The sequence below is a fragment of the Coregonus clupeaformis genome, chromosome 1, assembly GCF_020615455.1.
Source record: "Coregonus clupeaformis isolate EN_2021a chromosome 1, ASM2061545v1, whole genome shotgun sequence".
Classification (NCBI taxonomy): domain Eukaryota; kingdom Metazoa; phylum Chordata; class Actinopteri; order Salmoniformes; family Salmonidae; genus Coregonus; species Coregonus clupeaformis.
In genome coordinates, this window is record NC_059192.1 from 33,367,229 (window position 1) to 33,389,200 (window position 21,972).

Consider the following 21,972-nt stretch of genomic DNA (forward strand, 5'->3'; position numbering starts at 1 on the left):
ACGATGGTTCCACCCTGTAAGTCACTGGAAAGGGAAGAGCGAGCGAGCGAGCGAACGTTTGAAAGCACCAGTGAATGAACGGTTTAAGAGAATATGTAATATTATGTCATATCGAAGGGGTTTATTAAAATGTCCCCAGAAGGATTTGAAATGTAAGGTCTCAGATGGAACACTGTTTAAATGGCTCAAGGTCCTCACAATGCACAAATCTGAGTGTCCTCACAATGTAGGCAATAGGTAGCTCTACGAGGACATTATTATTCACCTATTTTTAACTTTGGCAGGTAAAGTTAGGGGTGGCGAGTGAGTGGGTTGATGCTGGTTAGATCTCTGAAATGTCCTTGGTGGCTCGTAAACCGCGGGAATCTGCAGTCTGTCTGTGTGCCCCATGTCTTTCCTGTTTCTCTTACAAAGCAGTTTTTTTCATCACAATGCCCTCAGTTAGATTAAGGACAGAGAGAGATATAGAGATAGCAGTGACAGAGAGAGAGAGAGAGAGAGAGAGAGAGAGAGAGAGAGAGAGAGAGAGAGAGAGAGAGAGAGAGAGAGAGAGAGAGAAGGGGGGGGGATAAAGAGAGGGAGTGACAGGCAGACAGGCAGGCACTCAGTCATCACAGTTTATAGAACAGGGACAGCTTTGCCAAACTAAGAAAAGAGAAAGAGGGATACCTATTCAGTTGCACAACTGATTGCATTCAACCGAAATGAACCTAACCCCTCTGAATCAGACTATCGCTCAGGCTTTCAGACAATGTAAGCAGGAGGATGTGGGGAGAGGTGGGCTGGGACAAGAGAGGGGGGGACAAGGGGTCAAGGGGGGTTGTGTCGCAAGGACAAACGACACATCGTCCGCTGCAGTGATCTGGATCGAATACAAAGCAGACAGGGGGAGGAGGAAAGTGCAACACATTGGACAGGACCACAGTGGAAAATGAAATGGACATGTGGCGAATAAAATAGTGTGCTCCAGGATTCAGTCATTTGACCAAATAGCAGAAGGTACACTATTAGAAAAAAAGGTGCTATCTAGAACCTAACAGAGTTCTTCGGCTGTCCCCATAGGAGAACCCTTTGAATAACTATTTTTGGTTCCAGGTAGAACCTTTATGGGTTCTATGTAGAACCCTTTCCACAGAGGGTTCTCCATGGAACCCAAAAGGGTTCTCCATGGAACCCAAAAGGGTTATACCTGGAACCAAAAAGGGTTATACCTGGAACCAAAAAGGGTTCTCCGATGGGGACAGCTGAAGAACCCTTTTGGAACCCTTTTTTCTAAGAGTGTAGCATGTGAGAGGACTTAGGTTTTAGTAACATCCTGTGGCTTCCATCCTGTCTACTTCTCTCTCTCTACTCACGTCCTTAGTGTGTGTCTCTAATGTACAGTACATATACAGTACACGTACACACACACATGTAGGACACACACGCATGTAAAAACACACACACACACACACTTACGAAACAGACATGCACTCACGTGTGTACGCAAGGCGCCACATACACACACCCATGCAGCTCAATCACACCTTACCCCTCCAGCCCCATGCACATCATTGTCCCGCAGTGTCCCGTGTTGGGTGACCCCTGTCTAGAGCTCCAGTTTGTCTCGCTCCACCGCTGGGTCTTCTTGGCTCTGGTGCACCAGGTTCTTCCCTACCCACCTCTCCCCTTATCCGGTCTAGTCTCCCTGGGGTGCTGACTTGGCCGGTGTTCCTTCCTCCACACCTCCTCCAGTATATGTATCTGGTGCTGCTTCGCCTTGCGTTTTCCCTCACTTCTCCTCAAGTAGCTGTCACCTGATCCTCCTTAGCGCCAAAGTGAGAGGTGGGGGTGGTGGGGGTGTGGTTAGCGGCAGAGTGGTCTCTGGCTACGTTCCAATATCACTGTAGAATGAAACCCAATGGGAAGTTTGTTTTTGTGCTTACTACAGCGTTTTACCAACACAACAAATGTGTGCCTTCCAGTTAATAGATGTATTGGGCATGCATTCTAAGTGGTAAGTGGCTAGTATGGATGTTGGAACGTAGCTAGATCTCGTGTCTATGGTTTCCTGTCTCTTTGTATTGAGGAGCTATGGTACTTTGTCATTCTTGCTAATTTACTATTCAAATGTATAAATGCGCTTGAAAGTTTGCTTTCGTTGTGGTATTGAGAAAAGTGCACACTAATAATATCTATAACAAGCTTCTTGGTGATTGCTAAATGTAGAACAAGTAATAATTTGGTGTCTTACAATGATGTTCATTGACATATTTCATGGACCGTCACAATGAAGCAAGCATAAGGGCCAATGCAGCCGTTTTTATATCAATACCAAATCATTTCTGGGTAAGAATTAAATACCTTACTGTAATAGAGTACCATTAAAATGGGCAATAATGGCTTTTTAGCAACAACAGAAAATTCTCAAGCAAGAATTTTGCTAGGATTGTCTGGGAGTAGTCTGAGTGGGGAAGAGAAAACTGAAAACTAGCTGTTATTGGCAGAGAAGTTTGTAACTCTATTTGTTATTGGTCTTATTAACCAATGTACCGCATGGTGATGTCACCATGGAAAGCCGAAACGCCCTCCCCTTCAAACCTGCTGATTAGACGGTCCTGTGTAGATTGTATTTTCAACCAGCAACTATCATGAAATAACACTGATCCATTTTCTTCACACTTTTACAGTGCTAGTTCACAATATTTTACATCAGCTGTTGTACAATATGATAGAAAACACAAGAAAAACTGCATTTTGACTGCACTGGGCCTTAAACTTGCTTAATGCTGAATGGCCATAATATTCTATACTAGATCTCAAATACCAAAACTTTTTATGTTTTATTTTATTTTATTTACTTACTTACTTATGTAGGCATATGCATGCTGCAATTCAGCTTTTATCTGCAAATGTGTACAATTGAAATAAACCTTGAATATATACACTTGATGTCGGAAGTTTAAATACACTTAGGTTGGAGTCATTAAAACTCGTTTTTCAACCACTCCACACATTTCTTGTTAACAAACTATAGTTTTGGCAAGTCAGTTAGGACATCTACTTTGTGCATGACACAAGTAAAGTTTTCCAACAATTGTTTACAGACAGATTATTTCACTTATAATTCACTGTATCACAATTCCAGTGGGTCAGAAGTTGACTGTGCCTTTACACAGCTTGGAAAATTCCAGAAAATTATGTCATGGCTTTAGAAGGTTGTATGTATGTGGATGTATTTCAAGGCCTACCTTCAAACTCAGTGCCTCTTTGCTTGACATCAAGGAAAATCTAAAGAAATCAGCCAAGACCTCAGAAAAAAAATGGTAGACCTCCACAAGTCTGGTTCATCCTTGGGAGCAATTTCCAAACGCCTGAAGGTACCATGTTCATCTGTACAAACAATAGTACGCAAGTATAAACACCATGGGACCACGCAGCCGTCATAACGCTCAGGAAGGAGACGCGTTCTGTCTCCTAGAGATGAACGTACTTTGGTGCGAAAAGTGCAAATCAATCCCAGAACAACAGCAAAGGACCTTGTGAAGATGCTGGAGGAAACAGGCACAAAAGTATCTATATCCACAGTAAAACAAGTCCTATATCGACATAACCTGAAAGGCCGCTTGGCAAGGAAGAAGCCACTGCTCCAAAACCGTCATAAAAAAGACAGAGTACGGTTTGCAAATGCACATGGGGACAAAGATCGTACTTTTTGGAGAAATGTCCTCTGGTCTGATGAAACAAAAATATAACTGTTTGGCCATAATGACCATCGTTATGTTTGGAGGAAAAAGAAAAAAGGGGGGCTTGCAAGCCGAAGAACACCATCCCAACCGTGAAGCACGGGGGTGGCAGCATCATGCTGTGGGGGTGCTTTTCTGCAGGAGGGACTGGTGCACTTCACAACATAGATGGCATCATGAGGAAGGAAAATTATGTGGATATATTGAAGCAACATCTCAAGACATCAGTCAGGAAGTTAAAGCTTGGTCGCAAATGGGTCTTCCAAATGGACAATGACCCCAAGCATACTTCCAAAGTTGTGGCAAAATGGCTTAAGGACAACAAAGTCAAGGTATTGGAGTGGCCATCACAAAGCCCTGACCTCAATCCTATAGAAAATTGTAGGCATAACTGAAAATGCGTGTGCGAGCAAGGAGGCCTACAAACCTGACTCAGTTACACCAGCTCTGTCAGGAGGAATGGGCCAAAATTCACTCAACTTATTGTGGGAAGCTTGTGGAAGGCTACCCGAAACGTTTCACCCAAGTTAAACAATTTAAAGGCAATGCTACCAAATACTAATTGAGTGTATGTAAACTTCTGACCCACTGGGAATGTGATGAAAGAAATAAAAGCTGAAATAAATAATTATCTCTACTGTTATTCTGACATTTCACATTCTTAAAATAAAGTGGTGATCCTAACTGACCTAAAAAATGAAAATTTTACTAGGATTAAATGTCAGCAATTGTGAAAAAACGGATCTTAAATGTATTTGGCTAAGGTGTATGTAAACTTCAGACTTCAACTGTATTTCTTAACTCCTATATGATAACACTGTTAAGAAACCTTGGGTTTGGGAAGTCAGAGTTACTAAAATCTACTGTGAGAATTCCTAATTCTAATTCAAATAACTTGGTGAAAAAAATAACTCACACCTTTCTATCTCTCTTCTTTTTCTGTCCCTCTTTCAGGTTCTGTCCATTTCACACACTACCTCACCATACGGTGCTGAGTTCTCACACTCACCGTGTGCTAGTCCCATCAGTCCATTGTTCAGCATAAAATAAGTGAGAAGTTTTGTAAGGTTATACCTTAATTTTACATAGCTGAAATCAGGGAAAGGAACCGGTGCGGGAAACAGAATTGAAAACCAGAATTTTTTTTTATGTGTGTGTGTGTGTGTGTGTGGGGGGGGGGATCGGAAACAGAACTGGGTACGAAAGTGATCTCTAGTGTTCCGAGAACCAGTTAATAATTGTATTTTTTGTTCAATAAGTATTCCTAATGTCTAGTGTATAATTCGTAAGTCAGTGAAGGTATGATGCAAGTAATAGCCTAAACACACTCCAATTCACATCATGTCATGATGTTCAGTGCTTCAAGCCAAACCCCCTCCATGTCCACCACTCTCTCCCCACCTTTGAAATTTCAGTCGCATGTCACGCCTGCACTTATCTGACCAATCAAACGTGTAAATAACTCCATAGCAAGCTGCTCTGTCTGTCTAAATGGTGGAGTAAATGAATACGCTGAATGTAAAAACGACGTTGATTTCACGGGTAAACATTTTTACGATAAGGAACTATATGAACCTGTACTTTTTTGGGTTCAGAACATTATTATGCTGGTCGGAACACTGGAATGGCAAAAAATTAATAAGGGGTTCTGTTCAATCTCTGGTTGAAATAGAAAGACCAATTTAAAACGTGCTGTTAAGCAGTTACTTTAGTAATGATGATGAAGAATAATATTTTAATAATAATAATGATGATTATGATGATGATGCGCTTGGTCTAACTCAAATCCTTGTCACCGACTCAAGGTTAAACCCAAAGTCAAAGCTTTTACACCAAGAAGGTACTTCATATAACTCCCTAATAAATTAATCACTTGGCAGGTAGCCTAGCAAGAGCGTTGGGCCAGTAACCGAAAGGTTGCTGGTTTGAATTCCCGAGCCAGCAAGGTGGAAAAATATGCTGTTCTGCCCATGAGCAAGACAGTAATACTGACTTATGAATGGTGCTCAAGGGCAGAACGGCAGATTTTTCCAGCTCAGGGATTCAAACCAGCAACCTTGCGGTTACCGGCCCAACGCCCTTAACCGCTAAGCTACCTGCCAAGTGATTCATGTATTATCTTAAGAGCGTATGACTGAAACCTTAAATGAAGAGTTATATGAAGTACCTTCTTGGTGTAAAAGCAACAACAACTGCTTGGGGTAGCCCCCCGCACCTCTCTGATTCAGAGGGGTTGGGTTAAATGTGGAAGACACATTTCAGTTGAATGCATTTAGTTGTACAACTGACTAGGTATCCTCCTTTCCTTTCCCTAAAATGTAACCCATCGTAACAAGTTGCCCTTGACGAGCGGATATCATAGCCGACTGCAGTTGTGTCATTGCCGATATGCTGTGCTCTGAAAAAAAGGTCTCACACTAAATCTAATTGATGGTAGTTATACCGTAGTAACAATGATCCAATATCATAATAATGGAACACAGTGTTATGTTAATAATGGAACACAGGTGATATGTTCATTTAAGTCATTTATCTATTGTACACTCAAGGTCATTCAAAATTCATCAATTTATCACTTTTACGTTCATTTGACATGATTGTCCAGCCCAAATAGTCTCACTTCCTAAAACACAGCCATGTGAGGCAGTGGAGGAGCAGTATTTGGCTGTTGATCCCTGTCCTTCGTGCTGAAAGGAAAGAAGGTCTAGCTAAAGCAGTGGTTGTCATGGTGACACAGGCAGGCCCTGGTAATACTGTAATGATAAAGCTCTTCTGGATTGTGCCGCAGTAAACACTGCCACTAGGATCCCGTTAAAAAAGCACCACACGCGCTGAATGCAAAACGGCTAACAGCTATGGGCTCTTGCCTATCTCTCCCCAGTCTCTCTGAGTATATCCCTTACCTTCATTAATTTACTCCTTAGTTCGTTCGTTCACTCTTTCTGTCTCTCTTTTCTATCTCTTTCTCCTTCTCTCTCTGTCCGTCACTCACTCCTTCATCGTTCTTGGCTTGACTCAGTCATTCACCCCTCTTTTCTCACCCGCTCTCTTGACTGGGGAAATGGTTGATTTCTCCATTTCCCTTTTTTTTCTCCCTCTCTCTCACCCACCCTTTCTTTTCTTCGTTACAGCCATTTGCCCCCACACAATCACATCTCTCTCATAAACGCCCTCGAACACTTTCTCTTTTTCATTGTCAATTTCTCATTTGTCTCTCTCTCTCTCTCTCTCTCTCTCTCTCTCTCTCTCTCTCTCTCTCTCTCTCTCTCTCTCTCTCTCTTTCTAGCTCTCTGTCTCTCTCTCTCTCTCTCTCTCTCTCTCTCTCTCTCTCTCTCTCTCTTGCTTTCTCTCTGTCTCTCTCTGTCTGTCTGTCTGCCTCTCGCTCTCTCTCTCTCTGTCTCTCTCTGTCACCCTCTCTCTCTCTCTCTCTCTCTCTCTAGCTCTCTGTCTCTCTCTGTCTCTCTCTCTCTCTCGCTTTCTCTCGCTCTCTGTCTCTCTCTCTCTAACTCTCCGTCTCTCTCTGTCTTCAATTTATGTTGATGCTCTTTCCCAATCTAATTCCAGACCTTGCAGAGAGACTCTATTGAGGCTTGAAGGTCATTGGACTACATACATGCACTGTATATAACGTGCTACTCCCACAGGGAACCGTAGATCAAAGTATACTAATTCACTGTGCTCTCTCAATGTCCGTCCATAGATTGCTGTGTGAGTCCCGTATGGACTTTCTGTTCTGTCCAGAATCCTCCACCCCCACTCCTTTCCTCCACTCTATCAAGGGGATGCCTTGGTCCATGTCATTATGATGCAGTAAAGAGAGGGATGAGGAGAGAAGAAGAAGAGAGAGGGATGAGGAGAGAAGAAGAAGAGAGAAGGATGAGGAGAGAAGAAGAAGAGGGAGGGATGAGGCAGACGACAGAGAGAAAGAGCCTCTGCAGATAAATAAGTGTGAAGTGCTACTCCGCCTTTCATATTCCACTCCTACTCTATTCCTTCTCTTCTCCTCTCCCATTCTCTCTCTCCATCTCTCTCTCCTCCCTCTGCCCATCCTTCACGGTTACCTCAATGCAGTGTTCATGTAGCTACCAGTCTCTATCTGCGATCTGTGAGTGTTGCACACACACTACCCATAGGCTGTAGTCTTTTTCTGCTACACACACACACACACACACACACACACACACACACACACACACACACACACACACACACACACACACACACACACACACACACACACACACACACACACACACACACACACACACACACACACACACACACACACCTAAACCTACATAGATACACACTTGATGAATAGCTTGAAGTACAGTACATTTCACTCCACAAGCACAATAGAATACCTGCACAACATACTATATGTAGTCTGGATTGACTGAAGTGATGGATTTATCTATTGATCTGGTGTACAGATCTACATTTTCTTCATTGAGGAAATGATGCATTGCTAATGTATACTATTACTACGGTATGAGCGTTATAGTTGATACAGCTACTACTGTGACAGTGTAAGTTTTACACCACGTTTTTCAAAACGACTGATAAACGCGTTGCTTTTACACTATTTAAATCCGACCTTAGTTTATATGACATACAGTATACTGTAGTGTATAACTTTACTATAAACACGTTCAGGTTGTTGCATAGTATACTAACCTTTGTTTGACCTTGAAATATTTTGCTGTATTTATTTTGGTTGTGGTAAAAAAATTGTTCAAGGCATACGTTACTACTATAGGATTTATGTATTGTAATAGACCCCATTACCTTTTAAACAATTGTGGCGTAGGCTATACAGGAAATTGGTCAACCAACCTCCCTCTTTTTCTTTCTGTATTTTCCTGTCTTCCCTGGTGTTGCATGTTTGTTTTTTTACCACTATGGCCTGCCTATGATTTATTTTGTTGTTGTGTACTTTTACCCCACCAATTGGTAGTTAAAGTCTTGTTCCATCGCTGCAACTCCCCTACGGACTCGGGAGAGGTGAAGGTCGAGAGCCATGCGTCCTCTGAAACACGACCCTGCCAAGCCGCGCTGCTTTGTGACACAATGCTCGCTTAACCCAGAAGCCAGCCACACCAATGTGTCAGAGGAAACACCGTCCAGCTTGCAACTGAAGTCAGCTTGCAGGCCTGCCACAGCGCGATGGGACAAGGCAATCCCGGCCGGCCAAACCCTCCCCCAACCCGGACGATGCCGGGCCAATTATGCGCCGCCTCATGGGTCTCCCAGTCACGGCTGGCTGTGACACAGCCTGGGATCGAATCCGGGTCTGTAGTGACGCCTCAAGTACTGCGATGCAGTTATTTAGCTTGCTATCCTCTCTCTCTCTCTCTCTCTCTCTCTCTCTCTCTCTCTCTCTCTCTCTCTCTCTCTCTCTCTCTCTCTCTCTCTCTCTCTCTCTCTCTCTCTCTCTCTCTCTCTCTCTCTCTCTCTCTCTCTCTCTCTCTCTCTCTCTCTCTCTCTCTCTCTCTCTCTCTCTCTCCCTCTCTCTCTCTTTCCCCTCTTGGGTTGACATAGACAGGTCACACCAGTATTATCAGTCTGATGAGCGGCAGTATCCTACATTAGCCTGCACTAATTCCTAGCCTATCCTATCCTAGCCTTTGCACTAGCCTAGCGCTGTCCGATGCCTAACTTACCCCTGCGCTAGGCCTGGTTGAATAACTAGCCTAGCCCTGGACCAATGCCTAGCCTCACCTATGCTAGCCCTGCACTAACGCCTATCTTTATACTAGCCTAACACTACACTAACACGTCCTGCCCGGCTTAAGTGGTACAGGCGCAAGAGAATGTTCAGATTGTCCGCTCTTGTCCTCTGGTAACGCATCCATTTATCTTGCGTGTTTTGGTCATGGTTTTATCCTTTGTTGTCCTCTATTCCATGTATATCCTCTTAACCCCCCTCTCATGTTCTCCTGTCCTTGTTACGTCAACTGGTTCCCCCGCTCCCTCCATTTTGTCTGCCCCCCTCTGTCTCCCCACCTGTGCAGCCTACAGTGAGGGAAAAAAGTATTTGATCCCCTGCTGATTTTGTACGTTTGCCCACTGACAAAGAAATTATCAGTCTATAATTTTAATGGTAGGTTTATTTGAACAGTGAGAGACAGAATAACAACAAAAAAATCCAGAAAAACGCATGTCAAAAATGTTATAAATTGATTTGCATTTTAATGAGGGAAATAAGAATTTGACCCCCTCTCAATCAGAAAGATTTCTGGCTCCCAGGTGTCTTTTATACAGGTAACGAGCTGAGATTAGGAGCACACTCTTAAAGGGAGCTTGTTACCTGTATAAAAGACACCTGTCCACAGAAGCAATCAATCAGATTCCAAACTCTCCACCATGGCCAAGACCAAAGAGCTCTCCAAGGATGTCAGGGACAAGATTGTAGACCTACACAAGGCTGGAAAGGGCTACAAGACCATCGGCAAGCAGCTTGGTGAGAAGGTGACAACAGTTGGTGCGATTATTCGCAAATGGAAGAAACACAAAATAACTGTCAATCTCCCTCGGCCTGGGGCTCCATGCAAGATCTCACCTCGTGGAGTTGCAATGATCATGAGAACGGTGAGGAATCAGCCCAGAACTACACGGGAGGATCTTGTCAATGATCTCAAGGCAGCTGGGACCATAGTCACCAAGAAAACAATTGGTAACACACTACGCCATGAAGGACTGAAATCCTGCAGCACCCGCAAGGTCCCCCTGCTCAAGAAAGCACAAATACATGCCCATCTGAAGTTTGCCAATGAACATCTGAATGATTCAGAGGAGAACTGGGTGAAAGTGTTGTGGTCAGATGAGACCAAAATGGAGCTCTTTGGCATCAACTCAATTCGCCGTGTTTGGAGGAGGAGGAATGCTGCCTATGATCCCAAGAACACCATCCCCACCGTCAAACATGGAGGTGGAAACATTATGCTTTGGGCGTGTTTTTCTGCTAAGGAGACAGGACAACATCACAGCATCAAAGGGATGATGGACAGGGCCATGTACCGTCAAATCTTGGGTGAGAACCTCCTTCCCTCAGCCAGGGCATTGAAAATGGGTCATGGATGGGTATTCCAGCATGACAATGACCCAAAACACACGGCCAAGGCAACAAAGGTGTGGCTCAATAAGAAGCACATTAAGGTCCTGGAGTGGCCTAGCCAGTCTCCAGACCTTAATCCCATAGAAAATCTGTGGAGGGAGCTGAAGGTTCGAGTTGCCAAACGTCAGCCTCGAAACCTTAATGACTTGGAGAAGATCTGCAAAGAGGAGTGGGACATAATCCCTCCTGAGATGTGTGCAAACCTGGTGGCCAACTACAAGAAATGTCTGACCTCTGTGATTGCCAACAAGGGTTTTGCCACCAAGTACTAAGTCATGTTTTGCAGAAGGGTCAAATACTTATTTCCCTCATTAAAATGCAAATCAATTCATAACATTTTTGACATGCGTTTTTCTGGATTTTGTTGTTGTTATTCTGTCTCTCACTGTTCAAATAAACCTACCATTAAAATTATAGACTGATCATTTCTTTGTCAGTGGGCAAACGTACAAAATCAGCAGGGGATCAAATACTTTTTTCCCTAACTACCGTTTTACTGTGTTAGGCTTTTTTGGGTGGTGTGTGTAGCCAAGTGTACTGTGTGCATGTGTGTGTATGAGAGAGATTAGTAGAGAGGGACATAAAGAGACAAACAATCCGAGAAGGAAAATGCTTCTCAGGCAAGGCTAGTATACCTTGATGGTAAATCTACTGTGTAATGTTTTCCATATACGTGATTAGGATGATGACTGTAGTATTGCTAACAACCATCACCAGCATCATCATCATCATCATCATCATCATTGTCATCACCATCCTCACCATCCTCACCATCCTCATCATCACCATCATCATCATTGTCATCACCATCCTCACCATCCTCGTCATCACCATCATCATCATCATCATCATCATCATCGTCACCATCCTCATCACCATCATCATCATCATCACCACCATCATCATCTCAGAATCAGAATCACGTTTATCGTCCAACAAGAGGAAAATCTTGCCTCCACCATCATCACCACCACCAACACCATCAAATGAAAACTCTCTAATCTGCTCAGTACCTGTGCTGTGTGTACGGTCCTCATCCAATGAGAGAGCGCTGTGTGCAGGTCCCACTGGTTCCTCCTAGTTCCATGCGATGGGGGGCGGCGGGTGGAGATGTTTGAGAAATACAGCTCTCCGTACGTGTGTGTGCGCGTGTTTGTGTGTGTGTTTGTGTGTGTATGCATGTTATAGAGGGGGAGAGCACTGCAGCAATCTGGAAAAAGTAGGTCAGACAGTGTAGAGAAACATGGCAGAGGAGTAAAGAGGGAGAGAAAAGGAAGAGAAGAGGATGGAGAGAAATGGGGGATAAACACAAATACTATTGTTGCTTGGGTCCCATCCTGAATGAATTGGTGTGTTCAATGTTACCCATCCCAGACTGCTCTTTCACAGGCTGTGTAAGATTCAAGAACACCAGGAAGCCTTGCATTTCAGATCCCCACTCAGGACATAGAAACAATATACACATTTCTCTCCATCCATATGGTCTGCCTATATGGTAATCTGTTACTACTGCTGTGCCAATCAAACGCAGCGATACTGGCATATCCTTTATGTTTTATGGCTTTCCAAGAAGTTCACTCGCTACTGTGAGATGCTACTGCCTTTCAGCTAATCTCTAATATACAGAACATTACTTGAGTTCCTTTTCTTCAGATTTTCTCTATGTACACTGTACAGTAATGTATCTTCTGATTCTATATGTGGATTGATTTGAGTTCAGTGAAAAAAAGGTGTAGCCCTTTCTTGCAGTCAAATGACCTAGTGGCCTCATGGGTGGAATGTTATTAATATTTTTCATAATTTTATAATTAATCAACATTATTTTTTTTAAACTGCCGAAAATTCAATGTTTCTATGTCCAACAGTTTTGTTATATTTCAGTCTTCTGTGATGCATATAAAGGGTAATACTGGGATGCAAACTCAAAATTCTATACATTTAAACTCTATATCTGACATGGTACAGGTGTCTTCTTTTTTGTAAGCCCATAGCCATGTGTGTGAGGTGTATACTTTTGTTTCAAAGTAGATTTGTTTAAGACTACCAAGAATCACTCTGTGTGACCCTGATTTAGCCCACTGCAGTAAAAGGTTTTCACAGAGAAAGAGAAGGAGAGAGGGCTCTTGCAATAGGTGTTGAGAAGTAAGAGAGTAATAATGAAAAATTGACCCAATGAGAAAGAAAATACATGGCCCTTCACCTCCATTTTTCCGTTTCATGAGCTTTCTATATATGCTGTTCTAAATATATATATTAAAAATGTGAACATCAGAGAAAATACACATAGGAGACACGCATAGTACAGTATTTGCAGATTTGCACTCAGGCATTTGATGTAAGGTAGATGGGCTCCACTCAAGTATGAATTTATCCCTTTTTATTCTTCCTCCGGCCATATCTGTGTTTTATTATTTATTTGATAATGCACAAAGTATATATACTGGGTCTATAAATAAACAGCAGGCCATGTAACTGTAAGAATGTCATTGGAAAAGATGACGCTACTGGCCATGCACAACCATAGTATTATCTGTCCAGTGTAATTGACTCAGGAACATTTGAATGGTCCAGTGTAATTGACTCAGGAACATTTGAATGGTCCAGTGTAATTGACTCAGGAACATTTGAATGGTCCAGTGTAATTGACTCAGGAACATTTGAATGGTCCAGTGTAATTGACTCAGGAACATTTGAATGGTCCAGTGTAATTGACTCAGGAACATTTGAATGGTCCAGTGTAATTGACTCAGGAACATTTGAATGGTCCAGTGTAATTGACTCAGGAACATTTGAATGGTCCAGTGTAATTGACTCAGGAACATTTGAATGGTCCAGTGTAATTGACTCAGGAACATTTGAATGGTCCAGTGTAATTGACTCAGGAACATTTGAATGGTCCAGTGTAATTGACTCAGGAACATTTGAATGGTCCAGTGTAATTGACTCAGGAACATTTGAATGGTCCAGTGTAATTGACTCAGGAACATTTGAATGGTCCAGTGTAATTGACTCAGGAACATTTGAATGGTCCAGTGTAATGAGCTTCACTTGTATAGCACAGTCAGTCAGACAAACAGGACACGTACAGACTACACAGACAGCATACAGTGCATTCGGAAAGTATTCAGAACCCTTTACTTTTTCCACATTTTGTTACGTTACAGCCTTGATCTTAAATGGATTAAATCGTTTTTTCCCCTCATCAATCTACATAAAATACCCCATAATGACAAAGCAAAAACTGGGTTTTAGACATTTTTGCTAATTTATATATTTTTTAAACCCTGAAATATCACATTTCAATACTTTTAGTGAGAAAAAGGGAGCACGGTTAAGGAAATAAAGCGACTCCCTTTTTCAAAACTGAGTCACCATCTCTTTACAAGAAGCAGTCTGGGCAGACTGCATGTCTCAGCGCCCGGACGCTCTTATAACTTTGCCAATTTTTTTGTTTGTTTTTGCTCTCTGTCCAAGAAATTCACCCGTAGGACAGAGAAAGTTTTGGGAAAAAATGAGCTAGGCTGTAGTATATGGACATAGTTCTGTTTGTAGATGGAGGTATTCTCCAGAATCCGAGAGAAAGGGAAGCAGTGTCCAAACAGTACTAATGACGCGCAGTGCTTTTTAGTGTATCCCATTGCTTTCTTGGCAGTGGTGTGTAGGATGTCATTTTGTCAAAATGGTCCAGAGAATCCATCTTATTTAGGCTTGCGGCTAATGTTTAACTTCCATCCCCAAGCTGAAAGACAGTATCTGAACACCATTTAACAGATGCTTTTATCCAAAGCGAATAAAATGACATTGCCTGCATACATTTTTTTGCGTTGCTAACTCCACACTCTTACCAACTGAGCCACACAGGACCACTAGGACCACTCTAACCAGATATGGTTACATGACTATGGTTATTGACTGAATGTTGTTGTTTAGTTATAGGGCAACCCATAATACATGTGTGCAATTAGTTCACTCTATTAATAGAGTTTGAAGCTAAGCCTGGCAGTTTGGATATCTCAAATGAACCCTTCGAGAGGATAATATTCAGCTTAATGTCTTGTTGGACTTTGATTGACATGAAGTCTCTGGCTGATTGTACTCCTGTTGTGCTGTCTGAATTGATCAATTGTTAATACATAAGCACCAGGTTTTAGCACCCATGCCGTGCATTACACTTGATATTTACTCAGGTACCATTCTCACAATGCTTTATACAAGCGTTTACAAAACTTGGGACCCCAAGGGGTGCACGTTCTGGTTTTTGCCCTAGCACTACACAGCTGATTCAAATGATCAGTTTAGTTGATTATTTGAATCAGCTGTGTAGCGCTAGGGCAAAAAACAAAACGTGCACCCCTTGGGGTCCTGAGGACCGAGTTTGGGAAACCCTGTTTATACAGTAGCACAATTATAGTGGTAGTGGTAGTATAAGGAATACAGTATGGTGTTAGGTTCTGAACAAACAGAGTAAAAACTCAAAACAGACGACTAGAAAAAGCTCAAACCAAGTTTATTCAAGCCACTGGATACTTTCGCTGCAAACACACTTTGCACATGATCAAACAGGCATTTAACTGTCATGACAAGGTTAGACGTATGACTTCTCAGAACTGTCCGTCTGTTTCCTAAAACTGCCTAAATGTTGCACTGTTGTCTTTACGGTCGAGCGGTCTGGAAGCAGTTCCTCTTCATTCGGTCACTTCTCCATGATGGTTACAAGTGACCATATGTTCACCTTACTCAATAGACTTTGGACTGTCCCTTTTCTCTGATAGTAAAATTCCATACACGAAGTTCATCTTCACCATTAATTGACACATAACATATACTGTACATTCATTATGCATATAACAAAATCAATAAGGTCCAATATAGTAACAGGAGTAAGTATATTTCAAGGTAGAACCCAACAATATCAAGTGTGTTAATTGGAGGATGATAATGTTTTAGCAATGTTGTTTCTTGCAAGTAACTCTGCATTCACAGACTTTTTGAAAAGTAGGGGGTTAATAACATGACTTAATGGGGAGTATTGGCTCCCCATTACGGTTAACTTGCACTGGAGTGTAATGGATTATGTTGGTGATAAAATAGAGTGCCATCTCAAGCACTTTGGGCTTTAGGGATTTCCACTGTATGATTAATATAGTAGTTGTAAGGGTCCAAATGTTGGTCAATACATAATGTACAATAGGGCTGTCAGTCCTTTTACTTTGTGTATAATACTTTGACTAATGTGCGAATTGTTATTTCCCCAACATTACATATTTTCAAATAATCAGACTGGCTAGTTATTGGAGCATAAGTTGGGATCACATTTCATCATGCTGGGCCACAAACAGGCTCAGTGCCACATGTTTCAGACCCTTTATGTTGAACATTCAGTATGAGGGGGTGAGCACATGTCCCATCCTGATTTTGAAACCTATTCAGTGCACTCTGAGATACATGGATATTTATAATTCATCAGCTTTTACCGTTTACGACTCTCTCTTTCTCCATCACTTTATTTTCTTGCCCTTTTCTCTGTGTCCGCGCTGCGCCAATGAGACAGTAGTAGTCTGTATTCTCATTCCAGCCAGGTCCCCTCCCCCTTTCCTACATTCTGCAGGTTTATGACATGTGGCTCCCGGTTTTCTATTTTTTTCCACCACTTCTCCTTGGGCTGTCATGCCGATGACCATTGCAGCCTTTTTTTCTAAGTGTCAGATAGAGTATCCCTCAGTGCTTGGTCCAGTTTGACCCTGCAGTCACCCTCAAGGTCAACAATTATCCCATTTAGGTGTCTAGTCAGGTTTAATAATCTGGGCTCATGATCTCATCTGACTGAGTAATGCCATGCAGTGTCCTGTAGGGGCTGACTAACTGTTGAGCAACACACCATCTGTTTAGCTAGCTATGTTGTTTGTATATGGCTTTAACCCTTCTCTCCTTCCTCTCTCTTTTCTCACTCTATCTTCATTTTTTTCCCTTTGCCTTCTGTCTTCCTGCCTTTCCCCTGCTCTCTCTGTCCCTCCTCTCTCTGGTTCGTTCTGTTCTTCTCCTCCAGTACTGCGCGTTCCTCTCCCTCCTGTTCATCCTCATCTCCATCTCCACCTTCTGCATGGAGACGCACGAGGCCTTCAACACCATCTACAACAAGACGGAGAACGTGACGGAGGGAAACGTGACACGCGAGGTAATCGTCTACGAGGTGGTGACCGACAGCTGGCTTACGTACGTGGAGGGCATGTGCGTCATCTGGTTCACCATTGAGGTGATGGCACGCGTGGTCTTCTGCCCGGACAAGGTCGAGTTCTTCAGGAGCACCCTCAACATCATCGACTTCATTGCCATCATGCCTTTCTACCTGGAGGTGGGGCTGAGCGGCCTGTCCTCCAAAGCCGCCAAGGACGTGTTGGGCTTCCTGCGCGTAGTCCGCTTCGTCCGCATCCTGCGAATCTTCAAGCTGACCCGCCACTTTGTGGGGCTTCGCGTCCTGGGCCACACGCTCCGCGCCAGCACCAACGAGTTCCTCCTGCTCATCATCTTCCTCGCTCTCGGAGTGCTCATCTTCGCCACCATGATCTACTACGCCGAGCGCATCGGCGCCGACCCTGACGACCCTACGGCCGCCAAACACACAAACTTCAAGAACATCCCCATCGGCTTCTGGTGGGCCGTGGTCACCATGACCACTCTGGGCTACGGGGACATGTACCCTGAGACGTGGTCGGGGATGCTGGTGGGCGCGCTGTGTGCCCTGGCAGGGGTACTGACCATCGCCATGCCTGTTCCCGTCATCGTCAACAACTTTGGCATGTACTACTCACTGGCCATGGCTAAGCAGAAGCTGCCCAAAAAGAAGGGCAAGCACATCCCCCGGCCCACCATGCCAGGCTCGCCCAACTACTGCAAGCCTGACGCCCTCGCCATGGCCACCGCCTCGCCCCATAGGATCCTGGGTAATGTACTCGGCGAGGTGATCGGGTCCGGAGGCTTCGACTGCCCCCTTGCACAAGAGGAGATCATAGAAATCAACCGAGGTGAGACATTTCTATTTTCATTCTTCAGGACCATATTTTAAGAGACAGACTGCAAGTTAACAAACTGTCTTCGACCTTGACTTGTAAGATCTGCACGAGTTCATCAACATGGAGCTTTGCTGAGCATCTGGGCATTCCACCACTAGCCTCCCCAAGGGCGTAGAACACAAATTACTCCGTCAAAAATTGTATTTTTGGCAAAGAGGTTGTCAAACTGTACAGTTTAGCATTGACAGATATCCAATCAAATTTAGAACAGGGATTTGCACAGTAAGTGGAGGATTCTGGGCTGTATAAGACTTAGGAATCAGAATGTTATCTGACAGCTAGTTACAGGGACTCAGTAATCTCAGTAATAGTACAGTCCTGCAGATCCATGGGGTGTGAGTGGGGGTTTAGAGTGCCTCTGTCCCTGATAGGGATAGTTTGGGGGGGGGAAGGGGGAGAGGGGGGGTGCTGATTCTGAATCTGCCCTTGAGAGATAGCTAGCCCATCAGAACTTATAGGTAATTTATGATCAACTGGGGAGTCCACATTTGCCGAGAGGCCTCCATCTGCCTGTGTAGAACAAACACAGTACATAAAAAAATTAACGATTTGGATCTGTTCGCAACAGACCAATATGCTTACGTTTGGTTCAATGGTTTAGATTACACTACAAATGTCCGACCATTTTTTTTTTCTTTACTGAAGTGTAGTACTTAGTATGTAATGCTTACAGTACTTCCTTTTTCATGAACCCAATGTCCACACATGACAATAGATCACGTGTGTTTTGTAGCCCTTGAGAAATCATCAGTGTGTCAGCAATAATAATAATATAATAATAATAATATATAATATAATAATATAATAATAATAGTAATTATAATAATTATGTTTTATTGCATAAGCGCCTATAGTACCCTACCACTCTCTTACAGTCTTTCACGCTCTCTTTTGTTGAGAATTTTGCTGTAGGTTGTTAGTAAGTTGTTGAGCAGGAACTCATCTGAGATCAGATTTGACAGCTGTGTCTGAGACAGTTGAGGCTGCTGAGGGAGGACGGCTCATAATAATGGCTGGAAAGGAGCGAATGGAATGGCATCAAACACATGGAAATCACTCATTCCGCTCCAGCCATTACCAAGAGCCTGTCCTTCCCAGTTAAGGTGCCACCAACCTCCTGTGGTCTGAGGATATAAGCCTCAGTCACACTGCGGCATCAACTCACACCCGCAACCCCACCTCATCTATTACTATGACCAGTTTTTAGTTGACCATGCTGTCTAGCTAAGCCTGTATAGACATGACCTTTGACACCTTTGCCATGATCAATTACATATCATAGTCAAATCAAATCAAATGTTATTTGTCACATGCTTCGTAAACAACAGGTGTAGGCTAACAGTGAAATGCTTACTTACGGGCCCTTCCCAACAATGCAGAGAGAAAAAAATAGAAATAATAACACAAGGAATAAATACACAATACATCATTTTACTGAATCTGTCTCTGCTTATGTATCTCATCTGCAGTATTACATTGTGATCAGTAGCTTGCAGTAACACGTCCCCCCCATTCCTTTGGCTATTTTCTTACATTCTTTTTTCCAGTGATGGGAGACTGGGGATTCATGATTTCTGTATCGTTGGGCCAAGGTGCCATGCCAAAACCTTCGATATAGCAGCCGATCAAAGTCCCTCAGCTCGCAACAGCAAGCTCTCTGATTGGGCCGATTGAATCACCAAGTATGCAACTCCTCCCCTCGGACTATGTTCCAATGTCCGTACTAACATATTATGTCGAATAAAGCAATGTAATGGACATGCATCCTAAGTGGTATGCTAGTGTGGATATGGAATCAGTCTCCCATCACAACCTTCCTCCTCCACTATCCAGATACATCACTTTTATCCTACTCTCCTCTTCCTTCCGTCTCCTTTACTCTGCTTCCCGCCCCCTTTCCCCATCTCTCCTTCTTTTCCGAAAGATTCCAAGCAGAACGGTGACGCGGCCACTGCGGCCCTGGCGAACGAGGACTGCCCTACCATCGACCAGGTGCTGAGCCCGGACGAGCGGAGCCCCGCGGGGCGAGGGGGCACCGGAGTAACCCGGGAACGCTACCAGCAGGACCGCGCTTGCTTCCTGCTCAACACCAGGGAATTCCGCGCCACAGATGGGAATGTGCGGAAAGGTACGTCACTCCCACAGGGGACAGAACCGTAACCACATATACCACATACGTCAACAGAGCTACACACAAGATGCCATAAGGCACAAGCACTGATACAGATAAAGATTCTCTGCATATAGAAGATGCCAATAGGGCAGGTGCACAGGGGACAAATATGTACACAAATGATGTATACATGATCAAATACAGCACATATGGGAACTGATTTGTGGGTAGTTACAGAGAACAAGCAGACAGACACAAGCAATGGCCAAGAGCATCATGGGAAGAGCCATGTTTGTGTGACAGGGAGGTTCCAAACACTAGGTTCTGACAGGACACAACAACACCCACCTACAAGATCTTTACTCTTCTGCTTTTCTCTGCTCTGGCCTGTATTTTTCCACCTCTTCACCTTTGTGCTGTGACACTTCCATCACACTTGGTCTCACCTTTTCTTTCTTCCTGTCTGTATTTTCTGTCCCTCTCTCTTTCTTTCACTGCCTCAAATTTTCATCCTCCATTTTGTCCTTTGTATTTATTTCTGTCTCCTCATCATCTCTCACGCTCATCCTCTCTCTTTCTCTGTCTCTTGTACTCAAGATAGTTGACCATGCATTAATTTACCTCTTGTCACTTCTGTTTCTTTCTCTCTCTCCCTCTCTCTATCTCTCTCTCTCCTGGCTCCCCTCCTCCCCCTTGTTTGGCTGACTCCCACTTGATGCCCTGTCCCCCCACCCCCTTTCCTTATCCCCCATCTTCTCTCTCTCTCTCTCTCTCTCTCTCTCTCTCTCTCTCTCTCTCTCTCTCTCTCTCTCTCTCTCTCTCTCTCTCTCTCTCTCTCTCCTGGCTCCCCTCCTTCCCCTTGTGTGGCTGACTCCCACTTCATGCCCTGTCCACCCACCCCCTTTCCTTGTCCCCCATCTTTGATTCCATATCCCCATTCTTTTCCCTCCTCCTTTCCTTTCCTCTTCGAAACGCACCTTATTTACCCCTGCTTACCCCATGTACACTCTTGTGCTGATTCTGAAACGCAATACCTCGATCCATTTCTTTACGGCTGCAACAAACCTTTTTTACCACCTACAACAACCACCACCAAACCTGCACCAAACACTTCTCCTTTACACTCCTCCCAAACTCTCGACGCCACTGTTGACACTAAACTAGAGGCAGCTGGCCTGGCAGCCAGCCCAGACTCCCCTTTGGCTGAGGAATGGTATAAGCTGGAAGGGTCTCTGCTACAGCAGGACCTCAATGCAAACTCCACCTCTTCCTGGATCAAACCATAGGCCAAGAGGTAACACCTTAAAATCATGGTGACCCAAAATGGTACCCCGTTAGCGGTACCATAATTTTTTTTTAACCTAATCCGTCAGCCAAACATTTTAGGTTCTCTCATGTACATGACATTGCATGTTGGCAGTTGACACTCAAACATACCACCCAAAGACACACTTGGACACAGAACACACTCACACTCTCACATACAGTACACTATGCATGACTGCAAATCACAACTAGTACTAACTGTGTTCACTTTGTTGGGTCTGTACAGAATGTTTGGTAAAGTTTAAGTATCCCCCATGAATTGCCCTCTGTGTGAATGGAGGTAAGTTCAAATAGTGAAATCAACCCTTACAGAAAAACCACATGATTTCAAATGTGTAGTTTTATGTTATCACATGTTTCTTCACATATTGTCACGTTATCACATTAACTTCACATAAGACCACATGTGATCACATGAAAATTCATGTGTTCTTTCCGTAAGGGAATAGATAGGTAGGGAACAACAACACCAAGCTATTGAGCTAAGGTTGGGTAAAACTGTGATTTATATATCAAGGCCCAATTGCATTGTATTGCTCAGAGTATCATCCAATCAGAATAATCTATTATTCAGAATAACCTGATCTTTCTTTTTTCATTGTTAACCTAACCTCAGCCCAA

At 43.6% G+C, this 21,972-nt stretch overlaps 1 protein-coding gene across 4 annotated transcripts in view; it reads left to right on the forward strand.

The window, feature by feature from the left end:
• The window catches only part of LOC121566959 (potassium voltage-gated channel subfamily C member 1-like), a 73,262-nt gene that overhangs the window by 25,939 nt on the left and 25,351 nt on the right, over positions 1 to 21,972 (forward strand). For all 4 annotated transcript variants that reach the window (XM_041876933.2, XM_041876921.2, XM_041876926.2 and 1 more), the window contains exons 3-4: positions 16,889 to 17,864; positions 19,837 to 20,040. In XM_041876933.2, the coding sequence (XP_041732867.1) occupies positions 16,889 to 17,864; positions 19,837 to 20,040 (1,180 nt within the window). The remainder of the gene's footprint in view (positions 1 to 16,888; positions 17,865 to 19,836; positions 20,041 to 21,972) is intronic.